The sequence below is a fragment of the Accipiter gentilis genome, chromosome 18, assembly GCF_929443795.1.
Source record: "Accipiter gentilis chromosome 18, bAccGen1.1, whole genome shotgun sequence".
In the NCBI taxonomy this organism is placed as follows: domain Eukaryota; kingdom Metazoa; phylum Chordata; class Aves; order Accipitriformes; family Accipitridae; genus Astur; species Astur gentilis.
This window is the reverse complement of record NC_064897.1, coordinates 28,649,282-28,669,995: the sequence shown is the minus strand read 5'-3', so window position 1 is coordinate 28,669,995 and position 20,714 is coordinate 28,649,282. Positions and strand designations below refer to the sequence as shown.

At 46.1% G+C, this 20,714-nt stretch overlaps 1 protein-coding gene across 1 annotated transcript; it reads right to left on the bottom strand.

The window, feature by feature from the left end:
* Positions 1–7,880: 7,880 nt before the first annotated feature.
* Positions 7,881–20,134, bottom strand: RBX1 (ring-box 1). Its single transcript, XM_049822022.1, has 5 exons — positions 19,983–20,134; positions 17,566–17,644; positions 10,805–10,875; positions 9,407–9,492; positions 7,881–8,057 (listed from the first exon to the last, which is right to left on the bottom strand). The coding sequence occupies exons 1-5, from the start codon at positions 20,058–20,060 to the stop codon at positions 8,045–8,047; spliced, it is 327 nt and encodes a 108-aa protein (XP_049677979.1). The 5' UTR covers positions 20,061–20,134; the 3' UTR covers positions 7,881–8,044.
* Positions 20,135–20,714: the final 580 nt, after the last annotated feature.

Below are 20,714 nucleotides of genomic sequence, written 5' to 3'. Positions count from 1 at the left end.
AGCTGCCATCAGCAGCCTTGCCTCACGTGGAGGCATCCGTGATGGCAGTCGCTGGTGGGGATGGTGGGCTGAAGAGATCATCTCTGCAATCACTGCATGATGCTGCCGCCTTCGGCTTTGCTGGGGATGAGGAAGGCTCGAGCCCTTTCCTCTCCCCCCACGCGCTCCTTGACACGGGCTCGTTTCTTTAGCTGTGTAGGGTCGCATCCACGCCTGGATCCCATAGGACCTTGGTACGGATCCAGCATCACTCATTGCACGGGCAAACCTTTTTTGAAAGGGACCAGCAGATTTCAGGGCGGCCAGGAAAAGCGCCTTCTCCTCAGCAAAATCAGCCTCTGAGCGGCTGCCAATTAGCTGCTGCAGCAGCTCACAATGGCAGATAGTGTTTGAAAGCCAGAGATTTATAACCCAGGGTCACATAAAGTCTATGGCAAATCAAATCTGTGACGAAAAAAAAAAAAAAAGCCTGTAATAAAAAGATTCAACACAGGAAGTCTGACGAACTGTTAATTTTACTTAGGCTAATTACAATATTTACATCTAGGTAGCGCTGACAGTTCATGGCTTTGATATACTCTAATGTGATTTATGGGCAGCAGAAAGGAGCTGGGTTGAGGTCATCATCTTCGCCCCAGGAACATCCACTCTCTGTGCAAAGCTCCGATGAGCTTTTGCCGCCCCAGCAGATACGACCGACCACAGGTGCCTCCCGTCTGAAGCAGGGCGTCTTCGCGGGCTGCTGCTCAGAGACAACCCTACATCCTGCTGATTAAATGCTAATGAAGACACTACATTTATAGACAACCCAAAGAGCTTGACAAAGAGCCCAAGGGAATAAGCCAAAAATGGAGTATTGACCCCAGAAGAGACAAGTGGGAAAGGAGAAAGGAAATGAGGCTGCCTCATCTTCCAGGAGCTGCTTTTGGTGCTTCAATAGACGGTTCATCAACAGCGGCCACAGCCCCAGGTATAAGAGAGGCCACCATCATCACCCATAGCTCCCTTCTGCCAATGCAATCTACAGCATCAGGCTGAGGAAACAGCTGCAAAACGAGAAACAGCCAGGGCTCTAACATCGATTTTCAGCACAAATGCTACAGCTGCTTGTGTTTTTGAGGATTTGCTGTGTCCCTGTCTCGTGGATGCCATCCTCCCGCTCGGAGATCTCCAGCTGTAAGCAGGACAAGCCATGTCAGTGCGGTGGCAGAGGTGTTCGCAACCCAGGACATAAATGGCGCATGAGCACAGTGGTTGCAGAAACAGTAAAAGTAATTTTTGACAGATGTCGTATGGAATAGGGGAAAGGAATAAGGATGGGCTCTGTTTCTGCACCAGCAGAAGGAGCACCTCTGTGTGCCAGTCTCAGGTTTTAAAGGCAGGTAGCATCTGGATCAAAAAAAGGAGGCTGTTGTTTGGGTTTATCAACAGCTGATGACTGAAAAGAGACTGATGCTCGTGGGTGAAACCAGGGGGGGACAGGGACAAGGTCTGGAAGATGGATAAGAATTTCCTGAAGCAAATCCAGCACAGACCTTTCTGAATTTTACCCTCCTGGAAGTGGTGCCCAGTACACCCATCGGGATTCACATTTAGCTCAACCCTCTCAAGAAGATCCCATGTGGATAAAATGAAATCTGTCCTAAAATGCCTGATAAAAGGACGGGGTATCTCATTCTGCCTCCTACCTGGGAGCAACACCTCTTCGCCATCTCACCGCCCTGCAGGAAGGGTACACAGCAGCACCGAGAGGCACCCAAAATATCTGCCTGGGAGGACAAGTCTGGGTTGTTCCTCACACCAATCCCTTTACGGAGTGGTTTATCTTGTTGGAAGGTTTCTGGAGAAACCAGAGGCTTAGGGACGATCCTCACAGAGCTGTTGTCTTTCGTCATAGAATTTCATCTCTGAACAGTTTGGAGGTCAGTGATTTATGAGTATTTTAAATGTTCGGTCTCCACCTAGCTGAGCAGGGAGATGGATGGCCACTCGCTCCGCGTGGAGCAGCGGGATGCGAGAGCCTTGGCACCTGGAGCCAGCTCTCACCCCCAAAACCAACCATGAGCGAAGGGGGTTCATAACAAGCATAATGACTTAGACACCAAAACCATACAAACCCGAACTCACGTTTTACAGAAAAGGCTGCAGCCCTGGGATGAATTTTGGCAAATACACACCCTTCAGAAAATCCACAGTACTGGCGTTCGGGGGGGTGGTAGGGGGGAGTACACAAAACATCCTAGCCCATGTTTTGCATTAAAAAATCATAACGTTTCATGTCTAAAATGTCAAAATGAATAATTTCAATGCATCCGATACAACCGGAATGAAGAGACTGCTCCAACAGCGCACCACCTCTCTCAGCGAGCGGATGGGAGACGAATGCCCTTTTTGATTTGCATTGCAGCTGATATCTTCTAGGACATGGAAGAGGAAGGGCGATGAAAAGGGTACTAAGCAGGCTGTGTCTCCGGAGAAGTAAAACCTCCCTTAATGCCCTTCCCCAGCACATACACATCCACTTGAGACCCAGCACAGGAAGACGAAGAGGAGATGAGAGTGACTGAGGAAGAACAGCACAACCAGAAGAGGAGGACACGTTCTCAAAGGCACTGCCAGCGCGCTGCCATCCAGGATCATCTGCCCGTGGCAGCAGATCAACTGAAAATACCTACCTGAAGCCCCATGGACAGAAAATCCTGATGTGCCAGGGTCATACTGCTTTGCAGTCCCACCTTGAGTTTTGATACCTACCACACTGGTACCTTTCTGGAGGCAACTGCCGTGCCTTCCTCCTGGCTTATGTGCTGGAGCAGCAAGGCCAGGACTCACCTTTCCTGCAAGGGCCAAGAAATCAGGTGGTTGAGCCACACTCACAGTTATATGGAAAGAAAAGGCAGCCAACAGGCAAACTCCAGGCTGCTGCAGTGCAGCAGGTAAATTCAGCACAGCAGCAGGCAGTGGTGCATCCCCACGTCCAGATCTGGCCTTTCCAGAATCAGCTGGTGCTAATTTTCAACAGACTTTTAAAGTGCAACCTCAAATGCCTATTTATTTCCCCCCCCCCCCCCCCCCCACTTTTGCAGCAGGGACCGTTGCTGGCGATGGCACGATGTGAAGGCCCGGTGAGCTGCACCGCCACTGGGCAGAGCTTTGGGCAGCATCCCCTTCTGTGTCTGACGGGGAGAGGCTGCAAAGCAGCTGAAAAAAGTGAGACAACAGGCCAATGTCCTGTTTTTGTGAAGGAGTCAAGTGACTGAGAAACAGAACGGACCTTCCAGCAACTTGCAGCTTGACTTCTGGGACTGGATGCAACTTCAGCCCAGGTAAGCCAAAAATCATCCCACCGACCCCCTCCCTCAGGCTGCGGAGGGAGATATGGCACCATCGGTGCCTCGGGATCTCCATGGGAACCGGATCAGAGAGGGGGAAAGGGAAAGAGGAGAGCAGAAAGGAGAGCAGAGCGAGCAGCGGAGGGGGCTGTGGTCCGTGTGCCCGAGATGCCCCGTGGTGAGCGATAACAGGCTTGCTGCAAAACCTGCTGCATTGGGGAAGAAAAGAAAGCAATGTATAGAGCATGTGGTGGGGGGAACGGCGTGTTTTCTCACAGCAGATTAAAGCCAGCGGCGATATTGGCAGAGCGAGCTTGTGGGGAAAAGCAAAAGCAGGCAAGAAGAGCTCGCTCTTCCCGCAGGTTTTGGGGGGAGAGGAACAGGGTGAGCAAAGCAGGGAGACGAGGGATGCTTCTCCACACCCATCCTCCTCCTCCCCTCCAGCCCCCCGGGGAACCTGCGGTAGGAAAATACCCTCAGCAGTGTCATCTCCTCCTCCTCTCCAGCCATGGCCTGGGGGGTCTCCAGGCAGTGGCGGCTTTCACCGGGCTGGGCTGAGCAACCCGGGGTGCCGGTGCCCACTGAGCCCACCCAAAACCTCATCGTTGACCGCTGAGGGGCTCGTCCCTTTGCTGGGCGGTAAAGCAGCTGCCGTAGGGCAGAAGCACGGGAGTTCATGGCATGCCAGGGAAAGAACCAGCAGCCGCCTGGCCGAGCAACACTCACGGGCATCAGCTCTGCGCCCCGCGAGAGCCTTTCTGCTGTCCCACGCCAGCACCACGTTCCCGCTGCCCAAGAATAACGTGGGAGCACTCCCACGCTGCTGAGGGGAAGAGCTTGTGCTCCCGCCGGGACATCTCCTCGTCTGCCTGCTGATGGGAGCAGCGTCTTGGGCAAGCACAGGCAGCCACTTAGTCTTGGTCTCTGCCTCAGCCCATCTCTTCCTCCAGTTATCTTCCCATCCGTTCTTCTTGGCTGCCCTTTTTTAGCCGAGGGGATGAAACCCACGGTGGTGTCAGTCAGGGAAGCGGTGTTGCTGCCATCTCTGCCCTGATGCCTTCGGAGGAGGGAATTTTCCCAAAACAGTGCCAATCTCCCCACGTGGGCGCTCCCCTCCAGGGAAGCTCTGCTCTCCGCCTGCACTAGCATTGCTCCAGCTCGCGCAACACCGGCGCTGCTTGGCTGGTCTTCACATCAGCTTTGCCGAGCGTTTTGTGGCCCCAGACCACTTCGGGATGCCATTAGCTTCTTCATTAGGAGCTAGCGGGACAGGGCTGATGGATGCCGGCGCCTTGGCTTGCCTGCACACAGATGCCGACGGCTACTCCCGCCTCCCCTCCCGAAGGTGAGTTTTCCCACGTGTCGGTGGGGTTTCACCATCACGCCTGGGCACACAGCGGTGGGAGCAGCTCCCGGGGCTTCCCAACAAGGGGTGCGTGCACAGGGCCCCTCAATGCATCTGCAAAGCTTCCTCATTCCAACCCAAACATCTGCATCTCCACAGAAACCCCCGTCTTACCCGACTGAGGCAGGAGGACACAGTCGTGACGTTCACTCCGCGGTGTCACTGCAAGCCTGGCAAACTGGTTGAGGCTTCAGCCGTTTCTCTCGGACACCAGACACCTTTCAACCAGCAGACTCCTGATGGCCTGCCATTTTTTTTAAGGTATGGCCCGTAGCACGATTTTGATGGGGAAACTCCCGTCCATCCCCTCCTGCTTCCACACAGCCCAACGTGCCGTCTCAGCTCCACGGCATCCGGATCCCGGCATTTTAATGCAAGAGCAGCGAGGGACTTGGCACATGAGGCACGGCCGACGCCGCACAGCACCTGGAGTTCGTTGCCTCCTTTCCGAAAGGAAGGGAAGGAGTCGGCTGTCTGGTCATTTTGGCCCGCCCGGAGCACTCTCCGGCAGGGCCTGCTCAGCACACAGCTTGCCTCGACTGACAAACTTGTGGAAAGCATCAGAAATGTCAAAATTGCCTTCTGCTCCACAGCAGGTCTACCAGTGATTTGTTTTTCTCTAAGCCAGGCAGCTTGGAGGATACACTACTCTCTGCAGTTTTAACTGTCATTTTCTGCTGATTTTATTTTTGGGTCCACACTTCAGACACATCCTCCATTTATAGGATGGGTAAATGGCACTGACATGGTCATTATTTCTCCCCTGCACAGCTTCCTCCCCCCAAGGATGCTTAGAAATGTGTCCAATTCCTCCTTCCACCCCAAAAAGCTCTCCATATTTTGCAAGAAGGGGAAGCTGTAGTCGAAAATGATCGTTGCTTCAGGAAAAAAAAGAAAAAGGCGGTGGGAATGAATGGGCTTTCCCCCTCCCACCACCACCACATCCAGCGGAGATGGAGGCCAAACTGTCAAAGTCAGGACAGAGCGACGCCAGCCTGAGCGAGCAACCATGCCCTGGGGAAATGGGGCACTTTGTGCCTTTGGATAAAATAGATCCCTCTTACCTTCACTTGATGCTGCCGGTACCGCGGAGCTCCTCTCTTGGGTCGCTTGCTGAAGCTTTTCCTCCTCCTCCTCCTCCTCCTCCCCCCCAAACATAACCCTTAATGCGCTACGGAAAATGGGGGTGCCGGCAGCCCCGTGCTGGAGCGGCCGTGGGTCGTCACGGAGCTGGGGCCCTTTCCGGCAGGGGAACCGTCAGCAGGGCCATTTCAATGGGCAGCAGCTGAAAAAGGATTTTCTTTCCTGGGTCCGTAAGCAATTGCTGCTTTACAGTCTGTATTTTTCTATTTGGGAAAACCAGGTTTGGGGGAGACGCTACAATAGCAATCTGAAGTCAAAAGTAACAGGGCTTTACACGCTGCAGCAGAAGTGGGGTTCAAAGGGTGTGGGGGGAGAGTGCCTGCAGCCTGCCATTTGGAGGGATCCATTAAAAAAAAAGGCAATAAAAATATACAAAAACCCTCTTGTCTTCTTGCAGGCACAGCCTCAGGCAAATGCACATGAAGCCAGGAAGGAGAGGGAAACGCCTGCACTGATGTGTCTGTCCCCAGCCAAAAAAATATGCTCAGGGCAATATGCACAGACTAAAGGGAGACGAACCAGAACGATGTAGCTGGACCCAAACCAAAGTTCTCAAGGAAATAAATCCCCTGATCAGTGAGCATCTGGGTTCCAGGTCCTGAAAAATCAAACACTGAAAACAAAATGGACAATCATGAACAGGGACATCTGACATTTTGCTCAGCCGGACAGGACATTAAATGGGAGTTCAGACTTCAGGGAATGGCATTTAACCTGGATATCCCGCTGCCCGGATGAATGTTTTGACCACAGCTGGGATCATCTGCCCCCTCCTCTTCTGTTCCATTCCTGCCTCCATCACCAAAACTACCTTGCAAATTCAGGACGAGCTTTCTACCAACTAAACCTGGTAAATAAACCGTCTAGCTACAAACTCTCCCGATTCTAGTTGGTCCTCTTTCTTCTTCAGGGTGGAAAACAGGGAACCGTATCATTAACCGTATCATTTCAGAGCACTGACACCAGCTGATAAAATAATCCTGACATTTGCTTGCTGCAGATTAAAGAAAGCCCCAGCAATTACTGAAAAACCTGCAGGTTTCGGTTCTGCGAATGACCACCTTTATTCCCTGTCACTATAGTACACTAATGTTTAACATCAGCTATCAAAATTCCCATCCCCAATAATTAGCAAAAAAGCATTGATTCAAAGGTGGCATCGTGAACAGCCAATGAAAGAAATGTACTGTATCTCCTGGTGCTGACATAATGGGACACAGCCTCTCGTAGCAGGAAGAATTTCTTTGGCCTTGTTTGAGTTCCCGGCATCGGCATTGGCTGTTGACATAGGGGCCAAAATTTGATGCAGTGAGGAGGATACTAGGCCATTTGGCACAGGAGACACCAAACAAAACATGATGTCGTTTTCAGAGTAACAATTTTTGGCCAGTAAGAACTACAGCTTGGATTGGAATGGGGAAAATACCAGTAGAAAGCCAACCAAAAATTAGTCTGTTCGTACACTGCTTATTTTTAGCTTGCCAGCCAATCTAGCACGTGAATTTCCTGAGTTTACTTTCACCTGGCACCTGAAAGGGCTTTATGAGCACTGATAAAAACTAACATTCAGTTACTGTCCCCCAAGCTGAAGAGATGGAACTGGGAACAGTTAGTGAAATTGACCTCTGCAGGGGAGCTGGACTAGTCAAACTCAAGACCAGAAACAAGAGAGCAGTTTCTAACGATGACCCAACCCCTAATTGTATAAATCTTCATTTCAACTCAGCTGCAAGGAAGCGTGTCCACGTGAAATGCTATTTGCATAAACGACACTTTGCCAGGCCAAGTCCTGCACCCATTGCATTACACAACGGAGCTTAGCACTGACCTCAGTGAGCCACAAGTGCGGTTCTCAACTGCGTGGGAGTAAGACCAAGCCCACAGTCAAAAACTGGGCACAGTGACCAGAAGAGCTGCCCAGCTTAAGTTGTTGGTCTGCAGATAATTTTCCTCCCTCATTCACGGACTGCCCACTCCTGAACACAAGACAAAAAACGTCATCAGGAAGCTCCAGCAAGATTTTATTCAATGCTATACAATAGGAAGAAATTAAGATTAAAGAAGAATCGCATACATTGCTGATTTTTCAAGTTGCTAAAACAAACCCACAGTGACAAGAACAACTGAGGCTGATGATACAACAAGAAGCGTGGTGACCATCTCTCTAGTGTCCATACCTGCAAATATATAATATGTTAGTTTAAAAAAAAATAAAAATGTTTCATACTAGTGCTGATTTGGGCAGCTTTATTCTCATTCTACCACTATGTAATTAGCACGTAAACCAGATGAAGGTGAAATGCTATGTTATGGAACCCTTAGGAAGTTCTCCACATTTTATCTCCCCCCAAAGTCTATCCAGACACTAGCTGGAAGAGAGCCTAAGCAATCCACAATATTGTATGCAAGAGATCCTCAGTATCATCTGCATCTTTTGCCCCGAATCCCACTTCAAATATATCCTGCATGAAAACAAGGCCAAAGCTTGTCATAGTCCCATTACTGAGCACCCATACGAAGATATTAATTCATGTCTCCATTTCTCATGGTGCTGCCCATGCAATATTAAGTCACAAGCCAGGCAACGTGGACTCAGTTTTCATTAGATGTTCATTAAAACATCTTAATATCAAAACTATGGTACTCAAGTTGTAATGTCAATGACAATTAGCACAACTGATCGTGAACCAGATCCCAAAGACAACCCTGAACAGTTATAAAATATTTGTTTTGCTTTGTCTTAATGTGGACTCTGGTTAGAATTTTTTTTTTTTTTTAAAGGGGGTGGGGAGAGGGAAAATCCACAGTTAAGAAAAGGTTAACAAATAAATGATACTTGCAAATGAAGCAAGTGACAGGCAAACTTCCTAAGTACTCTCAAAATACAATTACCCCTCAAAAACCCATCCATGGACGCCCTATTGTAATTCTAACAACAGACCTTTGAAAAACACAAAACAAAACAATGAATACAGAAATTATGAATAAATGAGCCAAGGCTGTAGCAATGGCTACAGGGACATTTGATTTCCAGATGCTGGGAAATCAGCTGTATTAATCTCTGAGCCTATTAGAGTTATAAAACAAATCACCAAGATACAGAGGGACCCAATAAGACGTCTGGCACCTCAGCAGAAATGCTTTGGAACACAAGCAGCTAAATTCAGGTCATTTTCTAAACCCAAATTGCTCATGCGGCAGTATAGTATTCACCTGAGGCTCCACTTTCAGTGAATTCCATTTCTCTTCTGCTCTCTATTCTTTAGAGAAAAAGTCAATAGGAATCACTACTTTTTAACAACTCCCACTTACCCACAGTGGTTTGAGCCTCCTTCAGAGCTCATTTAGCACCGGGTGACTAAGGGAAGGTTGCTGTACAGCAAGGCGGAGAAAAAACCTTTCCTAACAGCAACTCTGCCCTCAGACCCACAAATGAGAGAGATTACCCACATATCTGACATTGATCATTTCTATGAACAGAAAGACAATTGGATTTTTCATCTGGAAATCTGTGCAGGATACCTACTTTTGGAACTCCCATTCCCTGTTGTCCAGCGGACATACTTGGCGAGTTTTGAGCCAGCGAGAGATGCAGTGGAAGTGGAAAGCGTGCTGGAAGAGAAAGTTCAGATCACATCGTTTCAGAACACATGACTGTATCTCAATGTGAAAACTACCACTGAAAGCATCACGGTAAGCAGAGAGCAGCAAGTGTTTGCTGACAAAGGTGGGGAGGACTCATCAGCCAGCTCACTGGTAAACACCAAGGAACTGATCCACATTTTCATAGAGGAAGGAAACATTAGTGAAATGGCAGCAGGGAGCCTGTTCCACAGTGCACGTAGTAGCAACCGACAGACTTCTGATGAAGGAGAGAACGTAGAGTTTAGTTGCTGCTAAAATTGGCAGAACAGATGCTGATAAGCATCATAATCAGAAAGACGAGAAAGAGAATTTCACAGTGAGTAGCAGGGATGATATGTACGTATACATGCTGAAGCTTTCTGCCAGTCTTCTGGACAAACCAAAGCCTGACTAAAAAGGAACTTGCAAAATTAGAAAGGAAAAAAAAAAATAATCTGTATTACATGTTTAAGAAGGACACCCTTTTCCATATCCCCTGCAGCTACTTAAAAACAAGGCTCCACTTGTGGTAACTCTTGCACACAAAAACATAATTTTGAAACTAGAACATTCTGACATGGTTAAAAAAGTTGCTCTTGTCCTCTACAAACAGAATTGCATCATTTATAATCCCCTTCCACCATTATCACACTGTAACTTGATCTCGCAGCATAGCGAGGATGAGACTGAGGAAAAGGTAATTATTCCATTATGGAAAATTTTATCATCCACCTCAGGACCAGGCTAGCCAAGAGGTATGCAAGTCTGAGTTCACATGCTAGTGGGACCATGTACGAATGGCAACAAATTGAAGAGCTAGAGATTATACACTAGAACTAGAACTGATTTGATCTTCCTCCAACAGGAAGTAAATCACCTAGTTACCACATATTGACTCCTTGAATCAGCCTGCACAAAGACAAATCAAGCATGCTGACATCCAAGTAATCCTATTACCAGGGAAAAAAGGCATAGCTCCTAGGCAGAACCTTGACCAGGAAAATCATGCTCAGAATTAAAGATCTATTATTCGTACAAAAAAAAATTAAAAAGGGGTAAAGGCCTATCTTCCTTCCTTCTCTTCTGTGTCTTCCATATAACACCTCTCCAACTTTCTTTCTTTCTTTTTTTTTTTTTCCTCTCTCTTTTCTACAATCTACTAAACATAAGGTGTTTAAAGTTCTTTTTTCTGGTTTCTGGATTATCTGAAACATTTTATAGAACTCATTTTGTCCCGAGTCATGAAAAAAGGGGATAGTGTCACCACACATGAGCTCCACAATGAAACAGTCTTCCTTACGTTGCAGACGCCCCACGCGACTGTGCACTCTTCAGAGGTAGCTGATGCTTGGTTTGCTTGACATTCTATGCCTGTGAAAACAAAGATTAAACACATATAGGCAGGAGCAGAAGATGTACATTCAACATCAACCCCAGCTCTTTGTTTTGTTGCATTTATTACATCAGAAAGTGTCAAGAGCTGTGATTTATTGTGTACTGTTTTCCCAAAAGTATCAGATCAAAATACACTTCATCCTAATTTCCTCCTTCCTCTACTTTTTTAGTATTCCAAAGTTCCAGAGGGCAAGAGTACATAGGTCATCTACTGGTAACATATCTCTGCTTTCCCAATTTTAAAGATAAATAAATATTTTTGATTTTTTCTCTTGTGTTCTAAGAGATTTCTTTTGATGATCAATTAAAGGTACATTTAGTTAAACTCCTTACCCAAGTTTCTCTAAATATAAATTCACTGTCTTGGCAGACATTATGTACTATCAGTTATATTTACAAATTAATTTGCTCATGTAATGCTGGAGTTTGCCTGTCTTTTTTCTATAGTCTTGTGACAGGTAAGTACACCCCAAAAATACACAATAGGAAATACAGTTTAAAAATGTATGTTTTGAACTTTTTCCACCTTGGAGCTAAGTACCCAGGATGATCCCCAAAAGGATAAAGACTATTTATGGGTTTGGGTTACGCTTTGGGTTTTTTGTGTCAGGTGGCATGGATGAAGGAGACAAGAGAGAGTGAGGAAAGAAGGAAGAACAGCACTGAGAAGATAAATCCAGCAACCTGGTTCTCCATTCTAGAGCCTGAACAATTCACTTCTGCTCCAGCTCTGGAAGAAACTTCCAGAGAAAAAAAGGTATTTCTAACTCCTCCACAGTCAGCAGCACAAACCTATGAGACCAACATTTTACTTCCTGCTAAACGATGCTTTCTTTAAAAGTCAAGCCCAAATGGTTTAAAAAGACATGCTGATAGATGATCAGCCTAGAACTCAATACATGGGCTTGTTGCTTGCTTGTTTTGCAGATCTTTTTTTCCTGGCAAAGAAAATGTCTGAATGAGCTCCAGTTCTCTGTTCACTGTTTGTGTGCCCAAATAAGCTCAAAGGGAAAAGGAATTTGCTTCACCAATTAAAGATTCAAAAACTTTCAAACCCCACAGGTTTGGCTGAAAAATATGATCTTTATTTGCTCTGTCCTATTCATCCCTTTCTCCATTTTTCACTCTCTTTCAGGTGTGGAGGTGAACAAAGTAAGAGAAAGGCCCATTTTTCCTGAGATGTGAGAGAGACCAGTTAACCTTGGTCACGAGGAACTACTCAAAACAAGACTGAGGTCTAAAGAAACTCAGTAGCAACAACTATTCTGCAAGATTTGAATGGACCCATATTTATTATATGGTTTACATCAAGATATGATATACCACAGCACGAAGTCCAAAGCTCAATCCTGGCCCTGCCTGTAGAAGAGAACAAAACCGAGCACACCTGAAATGTCTGATGTCTTAATTCCTTAGCCCTCAATACATATAGCAATAAAACTAAATCTGACTCAGAAAATGGAAGATGCTCAAGAACCTTGAAGAGCTTCAATTACTTTGGACATTTGTTTAAAATTTGACACCCAAGATTGCTGCAACAATTTTACTGTTACTGCAGTATAGACTCATGGCCTTGCTGAATATCATGGGGCATATTATATTAAGTTTTAAATACTTGGCATGAGTCTATACAGCAACAGAAAATGATGAGAAGATGAGTAGTAGCAAAAGGAGAGGAAATTCATTTGAAGGAAGAAAAGTCAACTGATAAGCAAACTTTAACTCAGGAAGTCTCTGCTGAAAGCAAGGAAAATATTCCAGCACACAATATACTTGTTTCTTCTCCTCTTTCCCTGCTGGAAACAGGATATTGGGCATATTAGATCTGAAGTCCATCTAGCCCATTTTTATGTCATTTTGTCTTTTTTTTTTTTTTCTCCTCTCTAAGGGGCCCTAACCTGTGACCTGTACGCTTTGGAACACAATACATTTTTTTTTTTCCCCTAGGCTTTAAAGGACTCTGCATTTTGACTGGGAGTGAGAGGGAAGAAAGGTGATTTAGGTAAGGAAGAAGAGCAGCACTGAAATTCATTTTAGTGTTACTCAAACATTTGCTGACAAGCAAATACAGTCTAAAACATGGCAGGCCCAAAAGCTTAAGAGGACAGATGAACTTTGCAGAAATAGCTGAGGAGGAGTTCTCTGGTGGTGATGTAAGGCCCTTCCAACAAGACACCCAGATTTAACTCCCTCATCAAACAGACTGGAGACTACTGCTAGCACTATTACCTTTGGCTGCCAAAAAAGGGCCTCCAAAAGCTAAAGCACTTTTTGGTTTCCTATTTGCCTTACTTCAGAAAAGGGCAATGTATCAACAAAGAAATAAAACAAATGAACAATCTCTGTCAGAGGATGAAAGCTGATGATTCTGGCTTTTGGAAGAAAGAGAAGCTATTTACCATCTGCTGACCCAAAAGAAGCCATAAGAATCAGACACTAACAGGTACTGGAGGAATACTGGATGACTCTTCTGTTGCCTTGCTTTTGACAGAGTATCTGGAGGTGAGGGCAGAAAGATACAGCTAAAACCTGAAATACCTGTAAATAATTGTGAAAGATGCAATGGAAGCATTTCAACTCAGGGAGTTACAGAAATGCTATTATATAATGGCAACTTCTGAATCTTGGCATCTATTAAGAACCATCCCTCCTCTTGTACATTTTCTATTGCAGAAATCTTCTGTATATTTACCTAACGAGAAAAGGAGCCTAAGATTTAAGTAGCCATAATAGCAGGTAACAGAAGTAAAGTACATGTCTTTTGTTTGCAGCTACTGTAACAGCCCACTGCACTGGTAAATTTCACAAGAGCTCTTCAAAGCTGCTTCTGCTTGAACAAGGGTAACCACTGTATGGCTTCCCTTTCCCTTTACATGTTGCCTTCTAAAATTATGTCATGAAGGGATCGGCTTATTTGGAAGAAGGGAAATAAATATACCTAGCTTGGCTAACATAAAACATCATGTACTCACTCAGAAAACAGAGACAGAAAGAACAAATAACCAGGCTAACAAACTTGAAGTACACTTCTTACTTGCCCTCTGAGGAGCAGCTGAGGACTGTGGGCTTGTCTAGTTTGGAGAGAAGGAGGCTGAGGGGAGACCTCATGGCTCTCTACAGCTTTCTGAGGAGGGGTCATGGAGAGGGAGGTGCTGAGCTCTTCTCCCTGGGATCCAGTGATGGGACACATGGGAATTGTTCAAAGCTGCACCAGGGGACGCTTAGGCTGGACATGAGGAAGCATTTCTTTACCAAGAGAGTGGTCCAACACTGGAACAGGCTTCCTAGAGAGGTGGTCGATGCCCCAAGCCTGTCAGTGTTTAAGAGGCGTTTGGACAATGCCCTTAACAACATGCTTTAACTTTTGGTCAGCCCTGAAGTGGTCTGGTAGCTGGTCTAGATGATCATTGTAGGTCCCTTCCAACTGAAATAGTCTACTCTAGTCTAGTCTGGTCTAGTCTAGTCCTCCAAAATGCACAATTCAATTTAGTTTTTCAAACTTCAGTTTTCCCCTTGCAATTCTCTCCAGTTTCTTAGGAATTATCTCCAGATTTTACTAAATACTTACCCTAAGTTGCCCCCATCATATGCCCATGATTCCTTCTACTTAAAACCCCCTTGTATGACACTCACTATTTCCTGTTAGTATCATGCTCTCAAAATATATGTACACAGCTATCATCTTCCGCTCCTACTTATGACTTGGCAAACTATATATATATATACTTAGTTGTGTTCTTTTATTCTTCTCATAAATCCAAAATCATTCAACCTGTTAAGCATCCTGAGATTCTTCTCTGGATTCTATGCAATCCATCTATCTTTGTGAAGCTGGAATATGAAAAGTGGTGCTTTGCATCTTACTATCAAAGAAAGAGGACAGTATTTTGGTGGCACATTTTACACATAGTTCAAAACTATACCAGTTACTTTACTACAATATTATATTCCACATTTTAGACCAAAGGTAATCTACTATACTAAACATAGGGTTTAGTTAACAGTCCCCAACTTACTATGCTGCAATGACAGCACCAGAGAGCAAGCCTTTGAAGAAATCAAGAACACTGCCCAAATAAAATCTAAATAAGACCTGGGTCTTACCAGAGAAGAATGAAACCAAAACACTGAAAATCTACTCATTCCTTCTGTACACCAAATACAAACCAAATTGAGGGCAAGGGGAATCCTTTGACCATGTTATTCCCAAGTCATAATGTACATGGATGAAGAGAACTGCATGACACCTTAACATTGATGCCTCCCTTAGCATGGCTGGTGTTACTTACCACTCTTCTAATGTTTTCCTTTAAAGGTTTCTCTTCATCACTAGGGGAGGGAGACATTTGTATCCTGCGTTTTATCAAATTGAATCTTGTGTTGTTCTTCCCTGCACATTCTATTAATTTTTCCTCAATTTCCCATCACTTCACATCTTGTGTTTGAAAATCTAATTAAAGTGTTGTTTAACAATGTTAATGATCTGTAACAAGGAAGTAAGTAAATCCAGAGCCAACACTGATCTCGGAACACCAATTTAGATACCCCTTCTACTCTGTATACTGTCAATTTTGGCCTGTCATTTGCAGTCCATGCTTTTCATAATATTGCTCATACCCAAACTAATAACGTGTTATGCTTGAGCAACTCAAAAAAAAGAAAAAAAATGTTAACTATGCCCTTTTCCTTCACTGTTTTTCCTAATCTACCTATATGCCCTCAACCCCACCCCCATTTTGGTAGGATTTTTTAATTTTTTTTTCTTTTTTAAGAACTGACATAGGAAATTCACTACTGGAAAATAACATGGTCACTCTCCTTCCAGCTCCTCCACACCTCTCCATCCTCATATGTCCTATTTGCTATTTATAAAAAATAGCAAATATATGAGACTCTATTTGGCCTCTCATGGGAGGCACTATTAATTTTGAGGCAGATTCATAGAATGAAACACACCAGCACCCACTATCTGACAACATATCCCACTTATCATGAATAATTATCTTGAATTACAGGATTTTATATATTTATTCTATACATTTGTAAATTCTATAAATGTAACTTATGTTCCAACAAATCTTTAAAATTCCATTTGCCTGTCAGCGACATGCATTCCTCTCTAATATATCATAAACCTGAGAGACTAAGTAGTAGTCCAGTGTCCACCTCAACTACTTTTCACGATGGTACAGGTTAGAGGCACTTAAAAAGGAAATCTTTGCATCAAAGGGCCTCGGCATATTTCATAACCCCTATTCTCACTTGCTTCTTTTTAGTGTTATCATTCCCTTTCTAATAACCAAGAATAAACTGAAGCATGGATAGACAGTGGCTGGCTCAAAATACAAACATATCTGTCCCAAAGCAAAGAAGCGAACTTCCTTAACCCTTTTTCAGCCCTGTGTGTTACGGTCTGTTTTCTCTTTATTAAAAAAAAAACAAAACCCAAAAAACTTCTGAAAGTAGTTTTGTAATTATTATTTAAATATGATGTAAAATCAGGTGCATCTCTCACTACCTGTTACTCTAAACTTGAGGTCTCATTTTTCTGAAACGTTTTATTTTCACATAGGCTTACTGACAGTAAGTGGCCATTACCAGTAGTTCCAAGGACTACTGCATTAAAAAGAAGTGCAACAAAACTATCACAATGGGATCATGACAGGCCATTCCCAGGCACTGCAGTTGTACCTGATCTTCTTTTGGGGGGTTCCACAATCCTCACATTTTAGTAATATAGGCAAATAAGGCAAATTTCTATCTGGGGTATATTAAAAGGTCTTCTGTCCCTCATGACTGAACAAGATGGACAGTTATGGAGCCAACAGTATCTTGTCAGTTTTGAGGGGAAGAAACCATGGGTTTGTACTCATTACCAATCCTTTAAGGGACTGAAACCAGTGACTTCACGTATGCACACCTATTTCACAACAGAAGCTTGTGCAGTTAATTCCAGTATCACTTTCTTTTCCTACATAGCAAGCGTGTTTGTTAATGGAACGATCAAGATTATACTGCAACAATCAAACCAATACTAGCAATACAATGTTTTTGATTTAGGCATTTGATTATTCTCCTTTGTAAATGAAAAATTAATTCTCTAGGTGGCTACAAAATCCCCCATACTATAACATTAACTAACTTACGCAAGGTAACTTTTGTAGAATGAGTCGTCAAAGGAAATCACTGGTCCAAGCCTTTCCTGACCAGACACAGAAAACGTTAAAAGATTTCATCCTACTGAGTGTCATCAAAAAGTTGGTACCTACAGCAACATCCCCAACTCTAAAGTCCAATACTTCTCTTTGTGAGCAATACCTGGCAACCCTGAATAATTTCCGTTCCTCCTGGCCATTTACTATTACTCCTTTTCCTCTTTGTTGCATGCAAAACACACTCAGCATCATCTCATCTGTAGATGTGGTACCAAGTGATTCTACTCTTGCAAAAAGAAGGGTGAGGGAAGAGCAGTATGGCGACAGAGGTCACAAAAATAGATTATAGGACTTCAGCATTACATAAGACAGAGCTTAGTGTTTGCACTGTGAAGACTTAATTCCTAACTGAAAGCTTCATTTGCTGACTTATACCCTCAACAGGGGAAATTTCAGCTGTGCATCATGTACAAGTCAAAACTGTCAACTGTCTTTCCCACCATTTACTTACATAGATCCATAATATGGTTTCTGCAAATGGCACAGTTATCAACCACAATGTCCCATGCCCACAGAGCTACTGCGTTCCACTAGAGAGAGGGGGGAAAAAAAGAAAAAGAAAAAACATAGTTTTGACTCAATTTACAGCACACAGAAATCCTTGTTATTCCTCAAGATCCCATGTAATTTTTAAATGGAAAAGCTGGGATATTTAAAAAAAAATATCTTAGAAGTCCGGAGTAATTCTTTATCATAAGTTCAGAAGCTTACTAGAAAGCAGTGGTACATTCCTCTCACATACCTCCTAGACCCAGTGCCTCCTTCTGACTTCAGAAACAAGATAACTCCAGTAGTCTGCTTTTTTGTGAAACAAATGGAAACATCTGCATTTCTATTCAAGATCCAGAGGCAAGGATGCAGCTCACCCCACATCCACAATTCTGATGGAAAAGACAGTGCCTTGCAGAAAGACCAACCCAGATGCCATTTTGTTAAGAGGAATTTCCATTATTGGCAAGTTCTTCTAGTAATCACCCCCTAAAGCAGTTGGGGCCAAGAACTAAAATCATCTCTAATGCTACCCTTCCCTGACTCCTGAACAATTTCCTCCGCAAAAAGGTTACTGGGAAATGTCCTACCAGCAAGGCTGACTATAAAAATTTGAAAGTACTACCAAATTAGCCTTTCAAATACTTTGTTTATAAAAAAAAAAAGAAAGAAAAAAAAATATAAATACTTTGTCCCATGCTACTTCAGGGGAAAGGTTGGCTACAAATTTCCATGGCAATTTTAGAAAACCGATTCAGAATGAGGACCTTAAGACAAGCCATGGAGAAAAGCATAGCGCCTTTTTATTCTTCCCCACAAAAAACATAATCAAGTCTTTTGTAAATTCATGAAATAGATGGGCTTGCCTTCAATGTTCAAAGCAATCCCACAGCATATTGGAAGCCAAGATAATCTTCATTTACTCTATTTTCATTATATGATTGTTTTGACTGTACCACAGTAAACCTTCTCACCTAATTCCATTTACATCTCGATGTTTTTGTTGCTTCCCCTCAGTTGGGGATTCTGAAGGAGGAATGCAGGCTGCAAAGTATTGATAAGCAGTATCAATTTTGAGAAGCACTTCCATTTTTTGTTAGTACTGGTATAAAAATTTATCACAATATTACTAGATCTTCTGGGAAATGTGTCAGTAGTGATCTCATTTTTTCTCCCCATCTTCCAACATCAAGTCTAGCCAGCCTTCTGGCCGAGGTACTCCCCTCTCAAGGACTTCATCCACACTTCAAGGCCGCTAGGATGAAAGTTCCCAGCACCCTTATCTCTCCCAGACTCTCTGGTACTTAATCTCTTGACCCATCATAATCCACTCTTATGACCCACAGACCTATACGGAGCCACATGTGCAACAAATGCACCTTGATACCTTGTTGGGGAGGAGCAACGCCACTGACACATAAAAGGTGCCGCTTCCTGCTCCTCTCATGTGCTATTATACCTGTCCCTATTTCCAAAGAACAAACAATCACATCATCCAAACACCTCCTTCTCCATAGACCTGCAGCCCTGTACAGAGCTAGGGGTTTCCATCATCACTGATGACAGCTGCATTTCAAACTACATCTACAAGCAGGAATCACTGGAAATGTTTGCTGATAACCAGTCCAGGGGTCATTTTTTCCTCAAGTTCTACCTTAGTACAAGTCCACACAGCCTCCCTGCTGTCTCTGCACCCTCCTGAAATAGGCTCGGAGTATCACCACGAACCAGCTGATGGACAAACTGGTGGCACTGGGCAGAAGAGGGATATTATGGCTGTTTTGGGGAAACAGACAAAGCCAGGCTGACAGCAGAGCATTTGCTGACTACGCACACGTTGTTATGGCTTGATTTAAAAAGGAAGAAGAAAAAAAATCAGCCACAAATTTGTGCAAAGCGCCTTATACGGCATATGGGCGAGAGCGGCCAGGGCCGAGGAGGAGGAGGAGGAGGAAGCAGCACTCCACCCCTGCTCCCCGGCCCGAGCTGCCCAGAGGCTCCGGGCAGCGCGGCCCGGGCCGGGAGCAGCCGCGGCCGGTCAGCGCCCGAGGGGAGCGGGCGGCGGAGCCCCTGGAAGGGGCAGCCCCCCCTCACACCTCCCTCCTCCCGCCTGCGCGGCCCACGCCAGCCGCGCCCGCTGATTGGTCAGCCTCAGCGCCACGTGCGGCGGCCCGCCTCAGCCATTGGCCCGGACGCACCCCAAGACCCCCGCAGGCACCGCCCCAGCCCTCCCGCCGCGCCGGTGCGGAACCGGGCGCCCGGCTACCGTGAGGGGAGCGGGAAGTCGCCGGCTTCCCCCCGTCCCTCCCCGACGCCAGGCCAGCCCCGGCCTCCCCCTCCCTCTGTGGCCAGCCGGAGGAGCGCGCCGGCGGGCCTCACTTTCTTCACTTCGAAGCGCTTCTTGCCGGCGCCGCTGTTGGTGCCGCTAGGGGTATCCACATCCATCGCGGCCGCCATTTTGGATGCGTGAATAGCCCGTCTCGCTCCGCGCGCATGCGCGGGGGGGGAAGCGCGGAGCCCTCCGGGTCCCGCCCCCTCGCTCGCCCCGCCCCTTCGCCAACAGGTGCGGGGAGGGCAAAGAGTGCCACGCCGCGGGGGGGGGGCGGGGAGGAGGCCGGGAGCGCGGTCACGTGGGGCGGGCTCTTAAAGGCGCCGGTCAGGGCGGGGCCGCGCGCCGTTACCTCATTCCCCCCCCCCCCCCCCCGTGGGGTTGCACAACCCGGGGGGGGGGGCGGCGCATTTAAAGGTGTACGCACCCCCAACCGCTGGGGCGGGCGGGGCCCTGCCGCTCGTCAGGCGAAGCCGGGGGTGCTGGGGGGGTCCCCGAGATCGACCCCGGCCCCGGCCCCGGGCCGCCTTCCCTCCCTCAGCCCGGCCGCTCTCTCGCCTCCCCCCGGCCGGGGAGCAGGTGCGCCGGGCCGGGCCGCTTTGTCCCGGCTGTAGCCGCCGGCGCGGGGAAGCGGGGCCGCCTCGCCTCAGCGGCCTCCTCAGGGGCCGAGCGAGGCGGGAGGAAAGCGGGGAGAGCGGCTTAGAGGGTCGCAGCACAAGGCCCGAGCCCGCAGGCTGGTCTGGTCCTTCATGGCTTCCCTGAAATCCCTTGGGAGTTGTCTC

Excerpts from the sequence above, each read along its gene's own strand:
- RBX1 (XM_049822022.1), bottom strand. The coding sequence starts at position 20,060 with ATGGCGGCCGCGATGGATGTGGATACCCCTAGCGGCACCAACAGCGGC. Across the intron at positions 10,876-17,565 it reads AAACCATATTATGGATCTAT|GCATAGAATGTCAAGCAAAC; the intron begins GTAAGTAAATGG and ends TTGTTTTCACAG. Across the intron at positions 9,493-10,804 it reads TCGCGTGGGGCGTCTGCAAC|CACGCTTTCCACTTCCACTG; the intron begins GTAAGGAAGACT and ends TTTCTCTTCCAG.